This window comes from Rhinolophus ferrumequinum, chromosome 17 (genome assembly GCF_004115265.2).
Source record: "Rhinolophus ferrumequinum isolate MPI-CBG mRhiFer1 chromosome 17, mRhiFer1_v1.p, whole genome shotgun sequence".
NCBI classification, from domain to species: domain Eukaryota; kingdom Metazoa; phylum Chordata; class Mammalia; order Chiroptera; family Rhinolophidae; genus Rhinolophus; species Rhinolophus ferrumequinum.
In genome coordinates, this window is record NC_046300.1 from 60,253,910 (window position 1) to 60,275,312 (window position 21,403).

A 21,403-nucleotide genomic window follows, 5' to 3' on the forward strand; every position below is an offset into this window, starting at 1 on the left:
AGGACAGGGCACATGAGGATTCTTCCCAAATGGAGCTGGACTGTTTGTTCTTAACACGCCAGGTTCACGAAGAACAGTCTGTGTGATGAAGGTATACTGGCCAGAATCTGCCAAAAGAGAAGGTCCCTCCTGTTCTCATGCAGACAGAGAAGGTCACCACAACTCCGTTTAGCAGTTGGTCGTTTCTTTGTTTCAAGCAAGCAGCAGGAGGTGGCTGCTGGACATGTCTGGGAAGCCCTCACCGGGGAGAAGCGCGGCCACACGGCTCACCGAAGACCAAGGCCTGCCCTTTCCAGTCCTGGCGCTCTGGTGCAGCCTGAGAAGGAAGTCACTCCCCTCCTGGGGGCTCTTGGAAAATCCACGTGTCACGTCTTGGTTTCCCTGAACGAATGGGTCACAATGACCCCTAAACTAGCCTTGCAAATAATCTCCAAAATTAGTCAGGAACAGTCATAACGCAAGGAATGAAAACTCACATGTCATTTTGAACATGTCTCTTTAGCCTGGGTTTTCAGTTTCTTCCCTAAAGCAACCTTTTCCTACCAACAGGCAGTGGGTTAAATAGGATTTAACTGTTTTCCTCCTGTCCACCATCTGTTGGGTATACAAGGGGGCGCTAAGATGGGTAAAAGCAGAGACCCACAAGGAAATTTAGAAGGTTCTGAGAACCGACAGAAGGGAGTAACTGCTCCCTCAACTAAACCAAATGATGTGTTTCAATAGTGCATGATTCTAGAAAGATAAGCACTGACGGGTTAAGCCTCTGCAAAGATGTTCCCCCCCCCCCCCCCGCCATTCCTCTAACTACCCTGATTCTCTCCTCTCTGCTTTCCAGCGAGGCAGCCCAGTAGATGGGAAAGAAAGCAGGCTTTAGAGCCAGGATACACCTGTATTTGAGGGCTAGAATCTCCTCTTAAGTGGCGGGTCTGTTAAGCTAATACTGTGTTTCCCCGAAAATAAGACCTAGCCCGACAATCAGCTCGAATGCGTCTTTTGGAGCAAACATTAATATAAGACCTGGTATCACATCGCATCACATCAGACACGGTCTTATATTATAGTAAAATAAGACCGGGTCTTATATTAATGTTTGCTCCAAAAGACGCATTCGAGCTGATTGTCGGGCTAGGTCTTATTTTCGGGGAAACACGGTACTTAATCTCTTTGTGCCTCAGCATCCTCATCCATCTGTCAAGTGAGAATAATACTGCAGGGTTTGGGATGCTCTATAAACGGGCAAAGAGAAGACACGGCCTGGCTCCCCTGCCATCCCCTGCTGAGGACAGCCAAGGAGCTCTGTGGCCGTCCCCATGGCCTGAGCCAGCCTGAGGCTGAGAGGAGACGGCAGTGCCCACCCTGCGTCCAGACCGGGGTGCCAATGGCAGAGCGGAGGTACTTACAGCTCCTTTATGGGCAGCCCGTGCGGAAAGCAGGCTCTCCGGATCTCCGTGACGTTGTTCCAGCTCAGATCCAGCACTTCCAAGGACAGGTAAGCCTTCAGCTGACTCCCCTCCACGCTGCGAATCTTATTGTGTTGCCTAAAACACACAAAGGGAGCTGACTTGAGCATGTCTTTTTGCAAAGAAACTATTATTCCCCCCTCCACCGCTACTTTTAGACACATTTTTTCCTAGCTGTTTTTCTCTTCAAATAATTATAAATGCGGTGACACTCTTTAAATGCGATTCCCATTCTTCTTTCCATCAAGTTATCACCCACTGGATGGATGGGTGCTAGACAGTATACCGAGTTCTCTGTGACAAGTCTGTCTAAGTTTCAAGCCTACGCTGCTCTCCTCAGGGGCAAGAACACAGGGCTGATATTTCAGACAGTGCGGAGAACAGCGTGGCCTGACCAGAACTCAAAGCTCACGGGGCTCTTCCCATGGCGGGTATGCCGGGTGCAACCAGCCAGCTCTGAGTGCGGCTCTCGTCTCCAACATTCGGGACCTCGTGCAGCCCCATCACATACAAGACTGCAGGCAGCGGAGCCCACGGTTCAGTTTCACCCATCCTCACAGTCATTGCACCCCTCACATTGCACCGACACCCACCACACACCAGGCATGGAGACCAGTACAAGGAGGAAAACAGAAGAACAAGAAGACAAAATCCTGACAACAGGGAAACCAGGAATTCAGCACTGGGTCTGACGGGAATCGAATCCCTTGAAGCTCCTCACTCCAGCCCTTGGTAACTCTGTTCCTCAGTTTCCTCATCTGGAAAATGGGCCACAACCCTTTATTTTAGGGATACAGAAGATCCACCCTGAAGCCACACTAACGCGCATGGCTGATGTTAGCATAAATGTTGTGTTTACTTCCCTCCAAGAAAGGCATTTTACCACCAGGATTTACTTGTACCTTAATCCTCCTGCTCACAAATTCACTCTAACCAACTAATCAGTATTTATTAATCAGGAAAAAGACAACAAATGCTAACCGAGGAAGAGCCCCTCGTGGGTTTGGCTCTGCCTGGCAGACTCGAACCACCGCAGCCGTACTGCCAACCTTCCGACACATAAGCATCTGTTGGGTGGTACGGCTGGGCCCTCTGGGTTCCAGGCACTCACTCGGCCAGTTTCTGAGTAAACAGTGTCAGGGTCCCCGGCCAATCAAAGCATTCTTGAACACAACACAAGTAAGCCAGGCAACGCTTACCAAGTGGCATCTCTTTTAAACAAACACTTGACCAAATCAGTTCCAACAGGCATAAACAAGGCCCTCTTTCCCAGAAGCTCTGGGAATTCTCGTCGACTCTTTTGTTTTTTTCACAACTCTCCCAGGCCCTGAACCTACAACTCCATTTACGAGGGCAAAATTCAACACATAGTGAAATCTCCCTAGAATGAAAGACCACTTTTTCCCTTCATGTCCCCTCCTGTACCACCCCCGCCCAAAGCTATTTCCTTTGATTTCTTTATTAAGTTCTTTATAAAGATAGTCTCTTCGGTTTTCTAACTCAAAAAGAAAATAAAAGAAAACCTTTATTATGTAAAGTATGGGGGAAAAAGAACAAGAAGTAAAGGCAACAGGGCTGAGCCTTATCCAGGAATTGAATGCAGTGCCGGAGCCAGGAAAGGGGCTGAAACAAGAGGAAGGGGTGCCCTCGGCCCACAGTCATACAAAGCGGCCCCACACACAGACGGGGCCACAGGGTGGCTGCTGTAAGCCCCCGACACTTCTCCCACGGCCCCCTCGTCTCTCTCCTCTGTCGTCTACCTTGCACCTTTCTTCTTCTTTCTCATCAGTCTACTCAGTCACTGAATCCAACACGTTCTGTGCCAAGCTCGCTCTGGAGAAGAGCTGTGATGAAGACGGGTCTCTTTCACACGCTGTAAAGAATTCCCCACTTAGCAGAAGAGGCAGCCATGGAGATGCGAAACAAGGGCTCGTGCAGTGAGGCACAGAGGCAGGATGGATGAACGTGCTGGGAACAAGAGACGAGCAGTGCTGAGTTCTGGCAGGCCAGCTCCCGAGGGCAGGACAGTGACGCTGGGGCAGAGGCAGGGCTGCACCCTGGAGCTGGGCGGGGACGCAGGGCCCTGTCAGGCAATGCCTCACAGGCCAGGCTAAGGAGCAGGGAATCGTGTCACAGAGGTCCAGGGCACAGGCACCAGCACACAGACACCAAAGAGCCAGAGGGACCCCCAGGATCTGGAGGTGGCAGCTAGAGATGCATCGAATGGTGAGCCTATATATTCTAGTTCGGAAATATTAAGACAACCAGGTTAGCAGGGAACAAGGCTACACCATCCATCTTTGCCCACTTAGAGTCTATCCCCAACCCAGCAGCTGAAGAGATCCTGATAAGGCATCCCACAGAGTGGGAGGAAACCTGAGCAAATCATGTATCTCTTAAGGGGTTCACATCTAGACTATATAAAGAATCCCTGCAACTGAATAACAAACAAAAACACACAACCCAATTGAAAAATGAGCAAAGGATTTGAATAGACGTTTCTCCAAAGAAGATATACAAATGGCTAAAAAGCATATGAAAACATGATCCTACGGAAATGCAATGAAATCCCCACACACCCCACAGGACAGCTACTATCAAAAAAAGAGAAGTAATAGGTATGGGCCAGGATGTGGAGACATTATTATAAAACCCTGGTGCAGCTACTGAAGAAAATAGTGGGTCCTCAAAAATTCAAACAGAATTACCAAGATTCAGCAATTCTACATCTGGGTATATATCCAAAAAGATTGAAAGCAGATCAGAAAGAAATGTTTGTACACTTGTATTCATAACAGCATTATTGACAACAGCCAGAAGGTAAAACAACAAAGTGTGCATTGATGGATGGATGGACGGACGGACGGACATGATGTGGTATAACACGTACAACAAACTATCATTCAGCCTTAAAAAGGAAATTCTGATACAAGCTACAATATGGACGAATCTTGAGGGCATTTATGCTAAGTGAAACAAAGCCAGTCACAAACAGACAAATCCTGTGTGGTTCCACTTCTATGAGGTACCTATAGAATAGTCGAATTCATTGAAACAGAAAGTAGAGCAGTAGCTGCCAGGGGCTGCAGGGAGGCAGCAATGGGGAGCTGTTTAATGGCATGGAGTTTTAGTTCTGCAAACTGGAAAGAGCTCTGGAGATTGCACAACACGAGTATACTTAACATTACTGAACTACATGCTTAAAAAATGACTTAAGATGGTAAATTTTACATTATGTGTATTTTACCACCATTTAAAAACAAAGAAAAAAAACAAGTCAATTGACAGGACTGCTTTGCCTGCAACGCAAACAATTGCCCTGGTGTCTCACTAGAACCAAATCCTTACAATGTTTTCCAAGGCCCAGATAATCTGCCTCATACCCACCTGACTCCTCCACCTGGCTCGCTCTGCCCACACTGGCCCTCAGACGTGGCAGGCAGACTTCTGCCTCAGGACCTTTGCATCTGCCTTTGCCACTGCTTGGAATGCTTTCCCCCAAGAGATCCACAGGTCTTACGCCCTTACTCCTTCACATCTTTATTCAAATGTCACTTTCTCACTGACACCTCCCTGGCCACGCTCTCTAAAACCACAAGTCCTCCCCACCCCCTCAACCCTCCCCACACACACACTTTCCACTCCTTTGCATGCTTTGTTTTTCTCAATAGCTCTAATTATCATCTAAGATATCCAGGACTGCTTATTTCTAGTTTAACATCTTCTCTCCTACCAGGATGTGGCTCCATGAAAGCAGAGATATCTGTGTGTTTTGTCCACTACTGTGTTTCCAACTACTGGAACAGTATGGGGCACAAAATAGGTGCTCAATAAATATTTGTTGAATGAATCACAGAGAATGAATAGGGGTGAACTCAGCAAGGCTGAGGCCAAACACAGATTTGGGACTCACCAGCATTTAAGTAGAAGAAAACCATGCAAGCAGATGAATCCAATCAGGAAATATGAAGGGAAGAGTCTGCCAACTGCCCTGTGGCAGCACTGCCCAGATGCAAACAACCTAGCCCAGAGTGGCTTTAGAGGTCCTTGGGGCTCAAACACAGCTGTTCCCAGCTGCTGAGCCAATCTCCTCCCTTGCAACTGGTCTCTCTGCTCTAGACTCTAGCCTAGAGCCTTGATCAAACTCTTCCTGAACTCCATGGGCTCAGGAAAGCTGAGCACATGGCTCTGTGCTCCTGCAGAATTGTGTCTCCCATCTCTCACAGAGCAAGAATGACACTGTGATAGGTATCTCTGTAGACCCAGGCAACTCCCAAGGCCAGGAGTTCTTCCTGGAACATGGCATAGCACTGAAGAACATGCCAGGAGCAATACCCTAAGTTCAAATCCCGGTTATACCCCTTATAGCAAGCAGTGAACTTCAGAGGAGCCGTGTCTGTAAAGTGGGGTAGGAAGTTCCTATACCCTATGAGCTGATGTGACCTGACAATGTGGCAGTTGCTCAATAAAATGAGTCCTTGTTTTTATTAGTCATAATTCAGTCAGGCTCAGGATCTAGTTTGTAAGAGGTACTCTGGAAAAAGAACGAAGAAATGCATATCTGGCCCTTGTCTATTCCTCTGCCACATTTCAATGCAAACAGGCAGGCCTGGGTCCTCTCTCAGGAACAAAGGACTGACTCAGAGCTCTCACTCTTAGCTTTGTGCAGGAAACAAGCCTGCTCCAGCTGGAGAGTATCAAACCCAGCCACGGGGAGCCGGGCTTCAAAGCAAATCCCAGACCAAAACGTCTGTAGGACTCAGGGTGGCTAGAGATCTGATGGATCCCCAACCAGCTGGATTCTGTTCCCCTTCTCACTCCTGCAGCAAGTGGGTCTCGGGGCCCTGCTCCTGGCCCGCTAAACCCAACCCCATCAGGGGTAGCAGGCCTGCCCGAGACAGCCCCTCCAGATAGCCATCCACCAGAGTTAGAGCAAATAGCCAGTGTTCGGGGGAAGCCTCCCACTTCCTCCTTAAGAGCAGATGGCTGTGAAAATGTGTTTGCTGCCCGATTCAAACCAGTGTTCCACTTTCATAAAACTGTCTTCTTTTTTATCGTCATGTGCAACAATGTGGTCATGATGTCACTCCTTTAACGTGACTAACTGCTCCATTCAACAGAAGGTCCACACTCACCTTTATAACCTCTGAAGCCTTGCCCCAGTTTTTTTTAACAACAGCTGACCAATTACTGAACACCTACACAGAGCAGGCCCTGGGTGAAGTCTCAGTGAAATCACAATGAGACAGGTACTACATGTAACCCTAACTTTATAGTTGGAGAAATTGAGGCTCAGAGGTCTGCTGGAATTCTCCCGAGGTCACACAGCTGGGAAGTGGAGGAGCCAGCACGCAACCCCAAGGGAACAGGACTATCCACCAGACCATCCAGGAGGCTCTGGAGGCAGAATTTTAAAAGCAGTGCCTTATATTCAACCCTTCAGCAACCTTGCCTAGATCTGAACCTTCAGCATTGCTTGCCTAGATCTGAATGCTAGCTGACTATTTCCTGGTCGGCTCAGACTGGCCTGAGTAATTGGCCTCAGCCAGGCCTAGCTTTCATACCAGCTTCCAAGAATCCCCCATGAGCAGCAAATTTGCAGAGAGCTTTGTGCAGCTAATCTCAGCAAAGAAGGCAGATGAAGCTCAAGTTCTTACTCGTGGATACTAAGGGTTCCTTTGAGATTGCACCTTTACAGCCCTATATTGGAAGGAGCAATGACTGCTTTTATTCTTAGGTAGTCAGAGAGCCACAAAGGGATGCCCTGAAGCTTACAAAAAGAAAGTGAGGAGAGGCGAGGGGGCAGGTCAGTCTTGTGGGCGTACTTCCAACTGGCTGCATCAAAGGAGCACTCCAGCCTTTCTCTGCCACCAGACAAAATTAGAACAAATTCTTAGTGACGGGACGCAGGAAACGTGTGGTCACACGGCGTTCGCCTCCATCCAGTGTCGGTTTCCCCCTCAGGCTGTCCTCTGGGGAGAGGAGAACTTAATACAGCAGAAGTCTATTAAACCAACACCTGTTAAAGGCTTCAAAAATAAAATCAGTCTTCAAAGGCGGGGAGCGGGTAAGATAAGCTCTTGCCACTTGGCTACATTTTCTGAGCCAATGTTAAATTAGACAGTAAAACAGACAGAGGCATTTAAAACTTTTTATCATAAGTGATTGTTCCACTACAGTTCTGTGAAAGCCTGGTTTACAAGGTATTCCCTTTGGTGGTGGAAAAGATCTCATGTCACAGATAACAGCCAGGAAGAAAGGGTGAGGGGATCAAAGGAATCAGGGTCAAGGTGGGTCAAACGGATTAGAGCTGGTTCCTGAAATTATGCACCGATTGTCTACACCAGGGATCAGCAAACGTACTCTGTAATGGGCGAGATGGTAATTTTTTAGGCTTTGTGGGTCTTTACGGTATCTGTCACGACTACTCAACTCTGATGTCGGAGTATAAAAGCGCCATTGACAATGTGTAAATGAATTAGTGTGGCTGTGTTCCAATAAAACTTTATTTATAAGAACAAGCTGTGGGCCAGATTCGGCCCACTGCCTGTGGTTTACTATAGCAATGACTTGGGTTTTTGGGGGGCAGGGACCCAGATTCTAATTCTGGCTCTGATGCAGCTTTGGAACGGTGTACAAATCACTCTTTCTGTATCTGGTTTAACCCCTTGCGAAATGGAGCTAAAGGCCTCTCTACAGCAGACAGCCTTCCCCTCCTCCCTCAGTGCCCGTGTCACTAAGTGCAAGTTTTCCCACTGACGTCTTTTCTTCCCGCTTGAAGAAGTGCAATGAAATGTAAGTCTCCTTCCTCATGCTCCTCAGACCATCGATGACCCAGGTTCTGTACCGGAGCCAGTGGGGTCAGGCGGGAACACAGCATGGTCTTCCTGAGAACAGATATTCTGTTTTCAGTTCTTCCCGTTAGGCAGAAACACACCGGAGCCGGCCGACGCCCCAGGCCTAACCTCCAAGCAGGCATCAGCCCTTCCCGATGATGTGGTGCCTTAGAAGTCACACTGCCAACTCCTGGAGTGCTGACTCTTACTAGAAACAACAAATCTTCCGTACTGTTACCTCAACATCAAACTTTTAAAACGTCTTACTTAACAAATCAACAAAATTCAAATTACAGCTCTTTCCTTGCTTGAACCTCAGCTAAGAAATAGTTTCACACAATCTAGCCATGAAACGGGGGAAAACTGTTATGCACCTGCCACCCCTCCCATTTCCCACGGTGACCCTGGCAGACACAGTTAATCAAACTGCAGGCCTGGCAGCCTCAGTGCGGCAGCAGCACTCTGCCCCCGGCCCGTCATGGTGCGGCCCCAGAATTCTGACTGCGGCTGTGCATCACAGCACCTCCCCCTACTGTCCCCCACAGCAGGCACTCCCAGGGCTGCTCAGAAAGGATGGAGGTATGCACGCATCCGTAAGTGCCACTTGGGGCTACAGGGTAATGTGACATCCCAAGTGTGCACTCCATACAATGCGAGACAATCTGTGACCCCAGTATTACTGATTAGTGTGAAGCGTAGTACAGGGCAGAGAGGCCCAGAAGCGTACCTACGGGGGTTTCTGTACTATTGCAAGTGCCAAAAGGTGTTAATCATTTCAAGAGCACACATGAACACAACGATTTCTCCTTTGTTGAAAAATACAGTGCTACCAACAGGCCACATGGTCCAGTGGTGGCAGCTGTTCTGTTTGTAAATGTTTTTACTGCAATAGCACAGGAGCAGAGAAGCGCATAAACTGGACGTGCAGAGCTCAATGCACTGTTACAAAATGCCTGCACCCATGCAACCACCACACAGATCAAGATACAGACCATTTTCTGCGTCCCAGCAGCCTTTCTCCTGCCATTTTCCTAGTTATTCTTAAAGGGAACCTCTCATTTCTACCACCAATGACTAATTTTGTGCTTTATACGAAGGAATCGTTCTGTGTGTATATATACTCCTCTGAACGTGGCTACTTTCACTGAACATATGTTTATGAGACCATCCAGGTTGTCACATTTGCAGTAGTTAATTCTTTTTCATTGTTCTGTAATATTTCTACGGAGGGAATATACAGTAATTTGGTTTTCATTTTACTCTCGACGGTCACTGAGTTATTTCCCGTTTGGGTTATTGCCAACATCACAGCTATCAATACAGACATGTCCTTTGCACACAGCAAAGGACATATTTCCATGCATTTCTGGCAGGCGTCAGGGTGTAGTGTGGCCTGCGACAAGCACAGAGCAGGCATGTTCAGCCTTAGCACTGGGAGTTTACTTTTACACCAAATTCCCCAGAGTTGAAATGAATCCGAAAGGCCATTTCATCCAAGTGCCATGTTTCATACAACTTCATTCAACCACATTCTCAGACGCCACTGCCCTCTGGTGTCACCCCTCCCAAACAAAAAGTATTAGGAATACAGCCTGGGGCCACAGGGCATAGCCAAGCTCAATCTAATCTTGTTCAGGTGTCAAACAGAATTATTTTATGATAATCGGGGGGCCTAATGAGCACCCAAAATGGAACAAATTAGAATAATTCTAAATCCCAAATCGGCAAGAAATAGTGTGAACGTACCCAGTGTCAATGCCCATATGCAACCTGGACCTGAAGATAAGGTTTTAAAAAGAATAAGTCCAGAAGAGCTTGCCTAGACCAAATTGAAGAAAAGTTTCCCTTCTCAGAATGACAATCGAAAGTATCACCCTCTCACTAGCTTGCTTTACATTCATCTTCTTAAAAAAAATTAAAACGAAAACCATCTGTTCTATTGCATAAATCGATAATTTGCTCCAAGAAACCGGTGCCTCCTAGGAATGGCCCAGCCTGGGTTATTTGCTAACAGGAAATGAGAATCAGAATAAGCAGGTCTCTTTCCCTCTCTCTTGCTCACTCTCTCTGCCTTTCCCCCCACTGCTGGTGAATCACTAGCTCCCTGGGGAATTTTGGCAGATTCTCAGCCTGGCGGCAGATGATGTTCCAGATCTGTTTATTCAGGTGGAGATAGGATAAAAAACAAGAGCGGCCCAGTGGCGGGATCAGCAGCCTCCACCAGGCGGGGTCACCCCCTTTGAGGGCAGGACTGGGCTGTGTCCACCAACCTCTCAACCCGGTCACTTCCTTTAGCCTCACTCTCCCCTTGGAGTCTCCAATAACTCCTTGCAAAGGGAACCTGATATCGCACCCCCATGGGAGTGCAGGAACCCAGGCAGCTTGCCGCAGCAGATCCCACTGGGTTCTCCCACCCATTGGCTTATACACGTCAGGCTGGAAGCCCAGGACCCAGAAGAAGAAACCCAGGCATGGTGAGGAGTCTGCCACCACGGTCCTGTGAGTTCTGCAGTGACCCGACCCAGGGCTGACTACAGATCCCCAGGAGCTGATCCAAACTACAAGGTTCTGCATTCCATTTTAAGATGTACAAACAAAAAACAGAAACAAAACCTCCTAAGGAAATGCACTGTTGAGTGAAAAAGGCTAATCAGAAAAAGTTACCTACTGCACGGTTCCAAATACATGAAATTCGGGAAGAGGCAAAACAACATGGACAGTATAAAGATCAGTGGTTGCCAGGGGTGCGGAGCGGAGAGGGAGCGGAAGGATGAGTGGGAGGGACACGGGACCCTCAGGGCAGTGAAACTATTCTGTATGACACTCCAACGGCGGACCCATGTCATTAAACATTTGCGGACGCGCATAGAATGTCCAGTGCAAACAGTGAACCCTAATGTAAACTGTGGGCTTAGCTCATGATAATGTAATACGGGCCCATCCATTGTGACAATGCACCACACTAATGCAAAATGTTAACAACAGTGCAAACTAGAGGAGGGGAGTAGATGGGAAGCGCCGTACCTCCTGCTCCGGTTTTCTATAAACCCCAAACTGCTGTAAAAGTCTATTCATTATAAACAGAACAAAACACAACCTCCTAAGGTACTAAGTAGTCCCAAGGTCATTACATCATTAGAATGTGAGCTGTCCAAGGGCTGGGGTTTTTAGCCCATCTTCTTTACTGTTATATTCTTAGCACTGAGGACGATGCTTCAAACATAAAAGGCGCTCAGTAAATATTTGCTAAATAAACAAATGAATTACAACTTTAGCTTAGTCTCCTACATTCACCACCACAGACCAAGACAAAGGAATGCTATTCAGAAAAAACCAGTCTGAGGCAAGACCAACCGTCCTATTCATTTTTTTTTTTAAAGATGTAACATAGAATTAACTTTTTTAGGTAGAGAAGCTGGCAGACATAGTTGAAAGAAAATGTCAAATAGAACGTATTTTCTGGTTAACTGTGCTTTGCCCAAATTCAACTGAACCCCAAACACAGACATCCATCGATTCCGGGGTTGGCGAAGGCGTGGCAGCTCCAGTTGTCGTGCAGGGGCAACAATGCCTCCTTCCCGCAGACCAGCCTCCTCAGGGAAGGGCAGCTCGGCCCTCATTAGGTGATTGCAAACATCACAGCTATCACCACAGCTATCCTGAGGCGGGAGTCGGGAGGTGCACACACACCTCCCGACTCCCACCCCGACCCCAGCAGAGAAGGATGAGGAGGAATTCCCCTAGGAAGTTCTGATCACACACTGTTGACCCAGGACGCCCTCTGAGCCTAATCTGGACTGGAGCCCCCAGGAGAAAGGCTGTGCTGTGTTGATACTGGCAGGGACTTCCAAGGTCTGGCCCATGCTTGGGGGCAGTCAGTTATGTGACTGTGGAGAGGGCACCTGTCCTGGCATCTGGGCAGGACAGAGTGGCACCAGGCGTGCCAAGAGATGGAAAGCCAGAGCAATGAACCACTTCCACCTGGATTTCCATCCACGTATCAGCATGCTGGGTCAGAAAAGCCGTATTTCTGTCTCCTCGTCAAGGCTGACATGGATGGCCCCTTCTTCCTCTTGGCTTTGTCTTCTCTCAAGGGAGTCAGTACCTCCCCTGTCGTCTCCTTTACTCCCATTTCCCGGCGCCTGCTGACCTGCACACCCAGCACAGAGGTGCTGGTCCTCTGGACGCCCTGGAGCCCCCAGAGCGTGAGAGTCCGGGTACCAGGCTGCCAGGCTGTATGTGGAATCAACCCCGGGGCCCGTGCGTGCTCCACGGCTGAAAGGAACTCACCTGCTTCTTTCTCGGTTACAATTACATGTGTCTGCGCCCACTGGGCTCTACCCTGGAGGAGAACCAGCACGCACCGGCCCCGGAAAAGGAAGGAGGGCAAGGTGGAGAGATGGCAGCAATCAGGAAAACGGTGGTAAGAGTATCTCTTAAGACTAGGCTCAAACCCTAGAAATTCTCACCAAGGAGTGGCCACACAGCCCCTCGTGGAGAGTGTGAAGGAGCTGCACCGGGTGGTTTTCCTCACCTTGACAGCTCTGCACAAATGAGGGGAAGGGGAGAGTCCCATGCCCCGCCATGTGATGAAAGCAAACACCTCTCTCCCAGTTCCATAAATGCTATCAGCAACTGGGGTAGGGGTGGGGTGGCACAGAGTGTCACCCAGGAATCTAAGACCAGCAGGCTTTGTCATTAGCTACAGTGGTTTCTGCTCCTTGCAGACCTCACCAACCAGGAACTGAATAAATGGAATCACCAATGAGAAACAACATGGTGCTCTTACTCAAAACATCCAAATGAAACCTAATTTTCTTCTTCTCATGGCCCCCCTCCCATTGCAGCCTCGGGCATCAAGCGCCTGCAGTACTCACGCACTCAGGACAGTGTCCACACCATGAGGATGTCTGCTGAGCGAGTCACATGCTTGCCACCCTCTCACAGATGCTGGCAGACAAAAAGCCGGCACCACTACAATACATACACTGCTCTCAGACATAGCACCGTGTTGCCTCGAAAATAAGACCTAGCCGGACCATCAGCTCTACTGCGTTTTTTGGAGCAAAAATTAATATAAGACCCGGTCTTGTTTTACTATAAGACCGGGTCTTATATTATAGTAAAATAAGACTGGGTCTTATATTAATTTTTGCTCCAAAAGACACATTAGAGCTGATGGTCCGGCTAGGTCTTATTTTCGGGGGAACAGGGTATGATGACAACGGAATTTTCCCCCTCTTCTTTTGTGTATTATTTTAATGTGTTTATCAATCAAGTAAATAAATTAAATTGATATTTGCCGAAGCAGTTAATGTGACTTTGAACACTGAACTTGGGATCTGATCCTGAAGTTCAGGAACATCTGGCTTGCACGACAGTGGTGAGGCAGAGGGCCTTCCAGGCAAGCCAGCCCAGAGGACTTTCTTCAAGAGGTGCAAGCAGGTGGGGCCCCATGGCCACCACAGAGTTACTCACTCACCAGGCAGGGACATGCTGGGTTCCAGAGGTGCCTCCTGAACCCCGCCACCCCAATCCTAGCCTTCTCATGCACACAGCCTATTCCACGTGATGAAAACGTCAAAGGACCTTTTCCAGCTACAGCAGCCCAGAAATGGTTCCAATGCTACAGTTGGCTGCGCTGTGTAGTGGAACCTCCCAAGAAGCTCCCCCGTGCCACTGAGCACCCAGGAGGCACACTACACTTCCTTCTCAGCAGAAACAGTAGCTGGAGTGGTAGTAGCCGTAACAGCGGGAATAGAGGCCTCAAATCTAACATGTTGTTAGTTCCCACCAGGAGCCAGGCTCTGGCTTCGCTCATGTAGTCTTCATGACAAGCTGAGAGGAGGACATTATTCCCATCCCCATTTCACAGATGGGGATGCTAAGGCATAGGACAGTTAATGCAGCAGGAAGCACGCAGCACAGTTGGGACTGGCGCTCACACATGAATCCTTATCCCACACTCCTACTTGGTCCATAGAACGGCCTCATAATGGAAGTGGGAGGAAGAACCCCAGAGAAGAGGGCTTCTCTGGACAGCACCCTGTCCCTCCCACCTCTTCTCGGCACCCACTGGGGCCACCCCATGAATCCATGACCTAACAAAGGCAAGACCCAACCCTGCAGAGGTGGAGGGCACACATCCTGCCTCGGGCCACTGTTCATGGCCCCTGCCCTCCCCACAACTAACACACACACACACACGCACGCACGCACGCACGCACACGGGAGCCTCACAGGCCCTCAGCACGTCACACGTAAGTTGCTTCAGAGCACAGGCAGACCTCCCTGATTCATCTTTAAGATACCGCTGTGGTCTCTAAGTAGGTGAGTGAGAGTGGCTCTTATTTCCTCAGGCAGTAAGTATGACAGAGCAGAAGTGGGCTTCCTCCAGGGAGCGGAAGACAACTGTTCACCCATCACTGTCTATCACGCCAGAGAAGGCGCCTGCTAACCCAGACAGTCAGAGGCGAAGGCCCCAGGCTGAGGTCACCCAACTGGCTACCGAGCATGTGAGCCCAGGTATCCTGAGCCCAGGCTGTGCACTCTCTGGAAGGCGAGAGACATAAGAATTTATATCAGAGGGCCTGGGGCTATGACGACAGAGATGGGACAGTGCGTGCCAGGGCTCCCGTGATATTCCCTCGGGGCCACAGAAGGAAGCCTCCCCACTGCCGGCCACTGGTACATTCCCTGGACTTCCCATGCCAGCTTCTCAGCAGCTCTCCAGTTCCAGCAAAGGAGGAAGCTGCTTCAGTACTTGGCTACAAGGAAAGAGCCCTCCCTCCCTCTCTGGGGAGTGATACCACTGATGTGCCTTTAAAAATAAAACCAGGCCTCTTCCCGCCCCATCTGGAAGACTTTTGATCTCCTGATCATATGATTTAGGATATCTCTCATCGCGCAATTTCCCAAGCCTTCAGCGTATGATCTGACTGCACTTTTGGGCGGGGTGGGGGGTGAAGGATGTGAATGGTTGGGATTAAGGAGCCGGCCCTTTAATGCAGTCCTTCTTATCCGCCCTGAAGATAAGACTCGCCACAACATCAAAGTGGCACCGTGGCCAGCACCCCTGCTCCACCCAGAACCACACCACCGCTCCTAGTCAGGGTTCCTACAGGAGCCACCGCTGGCTCTGTTTCTTTCTTAAAACCACAAGCTTCGATTTTCTTCTTGGCTTTAGGTTTTAAAAAACATTATCATGGACCTAAATGTAAAATGTACGCTACAGACTTTTAGGAAAAAACAGAAGAAAACCTTTGGGATCTAAAGTTGGGCAAAGTTCTTAGACTTGGCACTAAGCACACAATCCATAAAAAGAAAACGTAATACACTGGACTTCAGGAATATTAAAAGCACTTCCTCTGTGAAAGACCCTGTTAAGATGAAAAGGCAAGCTACAGACTGGGAGAAAATATTTTCAAATTACTTATCCATCAAAGAACTAGTCTCTCAAAACGTACCTGGAAGTGAACAATCCAATCAGAAAATAGGCAAAAGACATGAACAGACATTTTAACAAAAGGAATTGGCAGAGGGCAAATAAGCACATGAAAAGAGCTGTTTAACATCATCAGCCATTAAGAAAATACAAATTAAAACCACAATGAGCTATCAATACACACCTACTGGAAAGGCTAAGATTAAAACAAAAACAAAAAATCAAAAAAACTGACATCACCAAATGTTGGGGAGCATGCAGAGAAGCAGACCGCTCACACATCCCTGGTGGAAATGGACGACAGGACAGCCCCTTGGAAAAGTTTGGCCGTTTCTTAGAAAACTGCACACACAACTACCACACAACGCAGCAATTATACTCTAGGGCATTTATCCTAGAGAACTGAAAATGTATGTTCAGACAAAAGCCCATCCATGAATGCTCACAGCAGCTTTCTTCGTAATAGCCCCGATCTGGAAACACCCCAGATGTCCATCAACAGGTGAATGATTACACCAAGTGCAGTATATACATACCATAATCCCCAAAGCCAACGGTCAACGCCAGTCCCAAAAGGTTACATGCTGTATGACTCCATTTATTTAACATTCTCGAAATGAAAAATTACAAATATGGAGAACATATTAGAGATTGCCAAGGGTGTGGGGGCAGGAAGGAAATGGGTGCGGCCACGAAACGGCAACGGGAGGGCTCCTTGCGGATGGAAATGTTCTGTACCTTGACTGTGTCAATGTCAGTGCCCTGGTGATGGGAACTTCTGCCAGATGCCGACACTGTGGGAAACTAAGGGCACGTGTGGGATCGCTCTGCATTACTTTTTACAATTGCATGGGATCTACAGTTCTCTCAGAACAAAAAGTTTAACGAAAACAACAAAACAAGCATGTCATGACATTCACAGTGGAATCAGACAGGGGACCTGGAGGCGGAAGCAGCCAGCCGGCCACCTCATTTGGTTTCCAGCATGTCCTTCAAACCTGCAGAAACGTGCCCAGGATGACCCAGTTCTCAGGGCCAAGCACTAAATACTGCTGGGCGCTGCAGGATTCCTGAAATCTAGGGATATCGTGCCCTGTGGAATTACTTCCACCATTTGGGAAAGGACGGTGGGTGGGGCTGGACTCCTAGTGAGAAAGGTGTTGCTGATAAAGCTTATTAGAAGACAGGTGTAGGCCCCTTCCGGGTAGGTCAGGAGTTACAATTCAGTTCTGTGCCCTGCGATTCAGCTGAGGCCAGCAGTGCCTGGCCAAGCAGGAGGGCTCACTGGGCATCCACGCCTAGGTGGTGGCAGACACAGGGCAGGCCTGCACTGCCAGACATGAGAGTCCCAAAGTGCCATGCCTGGGACACTAGCCTTGGGCAGAGTTCCATGAAAAGGTTCTGGAACATATGTCCTCCCTTCGGGGCCCGTGCAGAGTCCCAAGGCAGGTCAGCCAGAGAAAAGTGTTGATGAGGGCGCTAATAAAGATACCTTCCATTCTGCTCAATTCTGTACCTGCTATACTTACATAATAACCACAGGACCCTTTTTCATGAAGTAATTATTACACCTCATAGATCAAGAGCTCCAGGTGGCTCATTTCATGTGGGAAACACCACATTTCACTTCCTCATCACTAAGGGCTCTGCCTTTAGCAAAGAGGGCATAAGGCTTACCTTTAATTCTGGGATGGGCTGCACACACGGACGACCAACCATGATTATCCATCTTCGCTTTGGAGAAAACCTTTCCCCAAACCACCTACTGGCCCCTCACAGGCGAGCAGAGATCAGGAGAGCCCTGCTCCTGACACCCCTGCCAGGGGAAGGGCAAATTCAGCCCTGAGCCAACCGAAGACCGGAAAGCTGCTCTGAGAAGATGGCAGGCTAAGGATTCAAACCTGGATGACGGGAGCCCGGGTCCCACACTCCTCCCTCGAAGCCACACTGCCTACCACGGAGCAGTTTCTACTGCTTCCTCTCCTGTAACATTCTGCGCAGCTTTTCAGTCAATCAAGGAAAGCAAGACCCCTGTCTTGGTTGCGAAGAGCCATGCCCCCAGGAACGCCCCACACGCCATGGCTGCTATTACCTGCCCCAGCTTGCCCCTTCACCTCGCTGACAGATGTTTAAAACTATCCAATATCTGCCCTCCGCTCTACAATCACTTATCCTTGGCCTCAAGCATTCATTTAGTGAGTTTATTTATTCATTCAAACATGTATGGGATGCCTGTTTGTGCAGCTGCTAAGAGAAAAAGGCATATTTGACTAGAGTCCGGTCGTCCTCCTTACCCCATTGCCCCAACGCCCCAAAACTCACACTGGAGTTGAGGAGACACAAAAATACACATACGACGAACACACTGACAGATGGGGCACAGTATCTTGGGGGAGGGGTTAGGAGAAGAAGAGCCGCTCCAGACAAGGTGACAACATGACGAAGGCATGGAATCAAGAGACATGGTTGGTGTGAGCTTTCATTCTGTGCAGCTTGAGGTCAAGTTCAAGGCAGGAAGTGAAGAGAGGCCAGGAAGAAGGGGACCCAGGGCCCAATTCTGAAAGGGCTAAGATTTTATCTCATAGGGGATGGGGAAGCCTCCGAGGGGTACTTCACTCATTTCTTCACAAAACACTTGACTGTGAGGCGACCAAGACGCAGGCACCCCACCGGGTGGGAGGTGTGGAGTGGGGAGGGAAGTTAGAGCTCTCTGGGGGTCACATGGGGAGAGAGCGAGGGGAGGACGAGAAGGGCCAAGTCTGGGCTCCTTTGCAGCAAGGCCATGAGCACCCCCTTTAGAGACGAGGTACACGTGTCAGGTTTGGCAGAGGAGCGGACGCGCTGGCCAGGGTGCTAACTCCCGGCATCATTTAAGCAGCCCTCTCAACACCGGTGCACACAGCGCACTGGCCCACAAGGCACAACTCACAGGCATCCGAGCCTCCACCAGGAACCCAGGGTCTCAGCTAGCAGGCCAGCCATTCTCAACCATAGAGGACACTGACTCCACAGGACACCCTCCCCTACCCCCAGGCCTCACCATGTCTACAGGAGGGGCAGCAGCCATGTGTATCCTTGACCTTGGTTAAGTGTGGCTGGTAGGGAACCAGGCCCTTTCCTTACAGCGGAGAGAACGGAAGCCAAAGAGTGGACGCGATTTGTGAAAGGTCCTACGGTGGGGCGTTGAAAGAGTCAGGGCTAGACACTGAAGGGCCGACGACGCTGATTCCTTTCTGCGCACGGCTGCTGCTGCTGGGGGTGGTGGGCGTGTGCCCTGAGGACAGCTGCTTCTCCCCATTCCCGGGCACAGGCACCCCCCCACCTACTGGCATGCTGAGATCCACAGGTAGGATGCGCTTGTTGGGTCACATCCTGACAAGAGGACGGTGACAGGGGCTTCCCCTGACGGCAGAGAAGTCACCCCACACACCCCGACATCCGGGGCGAGGTGGGTAAAGGACGGCCCAGGGCTGTCTGCGGAAACACCCACAAAGGAGCGGCCACCTGAGAGGAGCTTCCTCTTGCCAGAGGTGACCCACGAGGCCATGCCACAGAGGCAGGGGGAGGGTGAACCTTGAGCTCAGGGAGGAGACTGATCTGATGATACCCACAGTGCACGGCAGGGCTCCATTTTCTGCATCCATTTCCCTGGACAATTCACTGACTCTCTCAGGAGCAGGGGCTCGTTGTCAGGGAACAGGGGAAAGGGAAGACAGGAGGAGATTCTTACGTGCAACCACGTAATTGCCGGAGAACCACCAAATCAGGGCTCTTGTTAACACACACTAGAGCATGAGGAGGGGGCAGGCGCCAGCCTGACCTCTAGGGAGCCAGTGCTGAAATGGGTTTATCAGTGCTGCTGGCAAGGCCAGGAGAAGGGGGTGGGGGCTGAGGGGTGGTCCTCACAGGGACCCCCAGAACCACGCAACAATCACCAGCCAGGAAAACTTTTCCACACATGTTGGTAACCACTCCTTTCCACTGGTAACAAAGACACTTAACTCGGAGAAAACATCACATTCTGAAAAGTCCAAAGGGATTTTTTTTCTCATTTCCAAAATTCTAGTTACTCTTTGTGACTAATCTAAGGGTCCGGTTCCAAATCCAAGCCTCATAAAATTACCTAAACTCAATGTTAGCACTAGACTTTTGCTCCATCACAATACAACTTTGGGTGGGATCAGAGGGGACTTCCACAGCACATATTCACATATTCTTTTTCTTCTTCTTTTTTTTGTTTTAAGAGCTAAGTCTTACTTTTGGAATTATAAAGAAAAAGCATTTTAAAGAGCCCGCAATTGGTAAGTTTTGCCTATCGTTCTACTACAAAGAGGGTTTGTTGTTTTGTATTGTTGTTTCACCATCATAATGAGACTTCTCTGATTTACAGGTAGACTGCAAACGAGAGCTGGGTGGGCTGGCTTTCAGGGGAAATGAATGACGCAGATTAGACAGCAAATCCACAGTACGTTCTGTGATCACCAAATGAGGTGGCCACGCGTAATGGGCCCAACACCACAACGGCAAGCGGTTTGGCGGTCACTTATAGAGTGGCTAACTTCAGAGTATCTTCCAATTAAATCAGTGGTGAAAAGAGGTAACTAAAACCTGTAATGGGGCACCCCATAATCATCAGTAAATTGATTTCCCTTCCACCCAGAGAGAAAAAGAAAAAAAAGGGAGGGGAGTTGAGCCGGGCATTTTAAGTGACAGGTACAAGAGGAGATGGGAAAAGAAGCACAAGGCCGTCCACTTGCGATGACCCAGCGGTGGCTCACTGAAACATTCTATTGCACATTGAGATGAACTGGACAGCTTTAAACATAAATAAGTAGCACCAATGCCTGTGCCCAGTGCCACTCCTGGCAAAAGGCCCCAGCCCAAGGTTTCGATTTAATGGCCTGGGATGTATCCTGGGCACGTGGGTGTTTGTAAAGCTCCCCAGGTCATTCTACTATGAGGGGAGCCACTGCTTCCTATTTGCTCAGTGGTTGCTGCTCGCTGCAACTACTCGAGGTAGGGGCCGTGAGAAAATAGGGAAATCAACTCCACCGTTGTACTTAACAGGCCCACGACCGGAATTAATATACAAGACAGAGAAGGATGTACACTCGTGCTCACACACAAATATGGGGAGTATCTATGAACTTCAACGCTTTTACAAGATGAGCCACAATGGGTACCTGCAGGTAAGATCAGTTTCCAGGGGGTGTAAACAGCTTCTGCCCCCATCTCCCGCGTCAGGGCTCTCAGTTCCCTGTGGAAGAAACCAAACTCCCGCACAACACAGCAGCAAAAGCAGGGCCAGCCCCGCCTACACCGGAAGTGCTGGCTAGAACATGGTCGTGGCCCGTGTCCAGCACAGGGTGCATGTTCAGTAGACCGCAGACACTGTACTGAGGACATGGAGATGTAACGAATCCTCACACTCGCTACCTGGGCACACATCACGAGCAAACGGACGCTCAAGAAAGCACAGCAAGGGTGAGGAAGGCAGGACTCAAACCCAGATCCGTCTGATCCAAACCTTAACTGCTCTGAAGAACTCCCCCTCTCTGTAAAACAGCCCTGTGACACAGAAATCAACAAGGGGAACAGATCCCTTTGTACCTCCCTTTTTCCTACAGCTACTTGGTCTTTACAAACTCATTTCACAGCAGCCT

At 49.3% G+C, this 21,403-nt stretch overlaps 1 protein-coding gene across 2 annotated transcripts in view; it reads right to left on the minus strand.

Annotated features, from left to right (window-relative positions):
- LRIG1 (leucine rich repeats and immunoglobulin like domains 1) overlaps nt 1–21,403 on the minus strand; it is a 110,922-nt gene that overhangs the window by 34,645 nt on the left and 54,874 nt on the right. For both annotated transcript variants that reach the window (XM_033131663.1, XM_033131662.1), the window contains exon 4: nt 1,401–1,538. In XM_033131663.1, the coding sequence (XP_032987554.1) occupies nt 1,401–1,538 (138 nt within the window). The remainder of the gene's footprint in view (nt 1–1,400; nt 1,539–21,403) is intronic.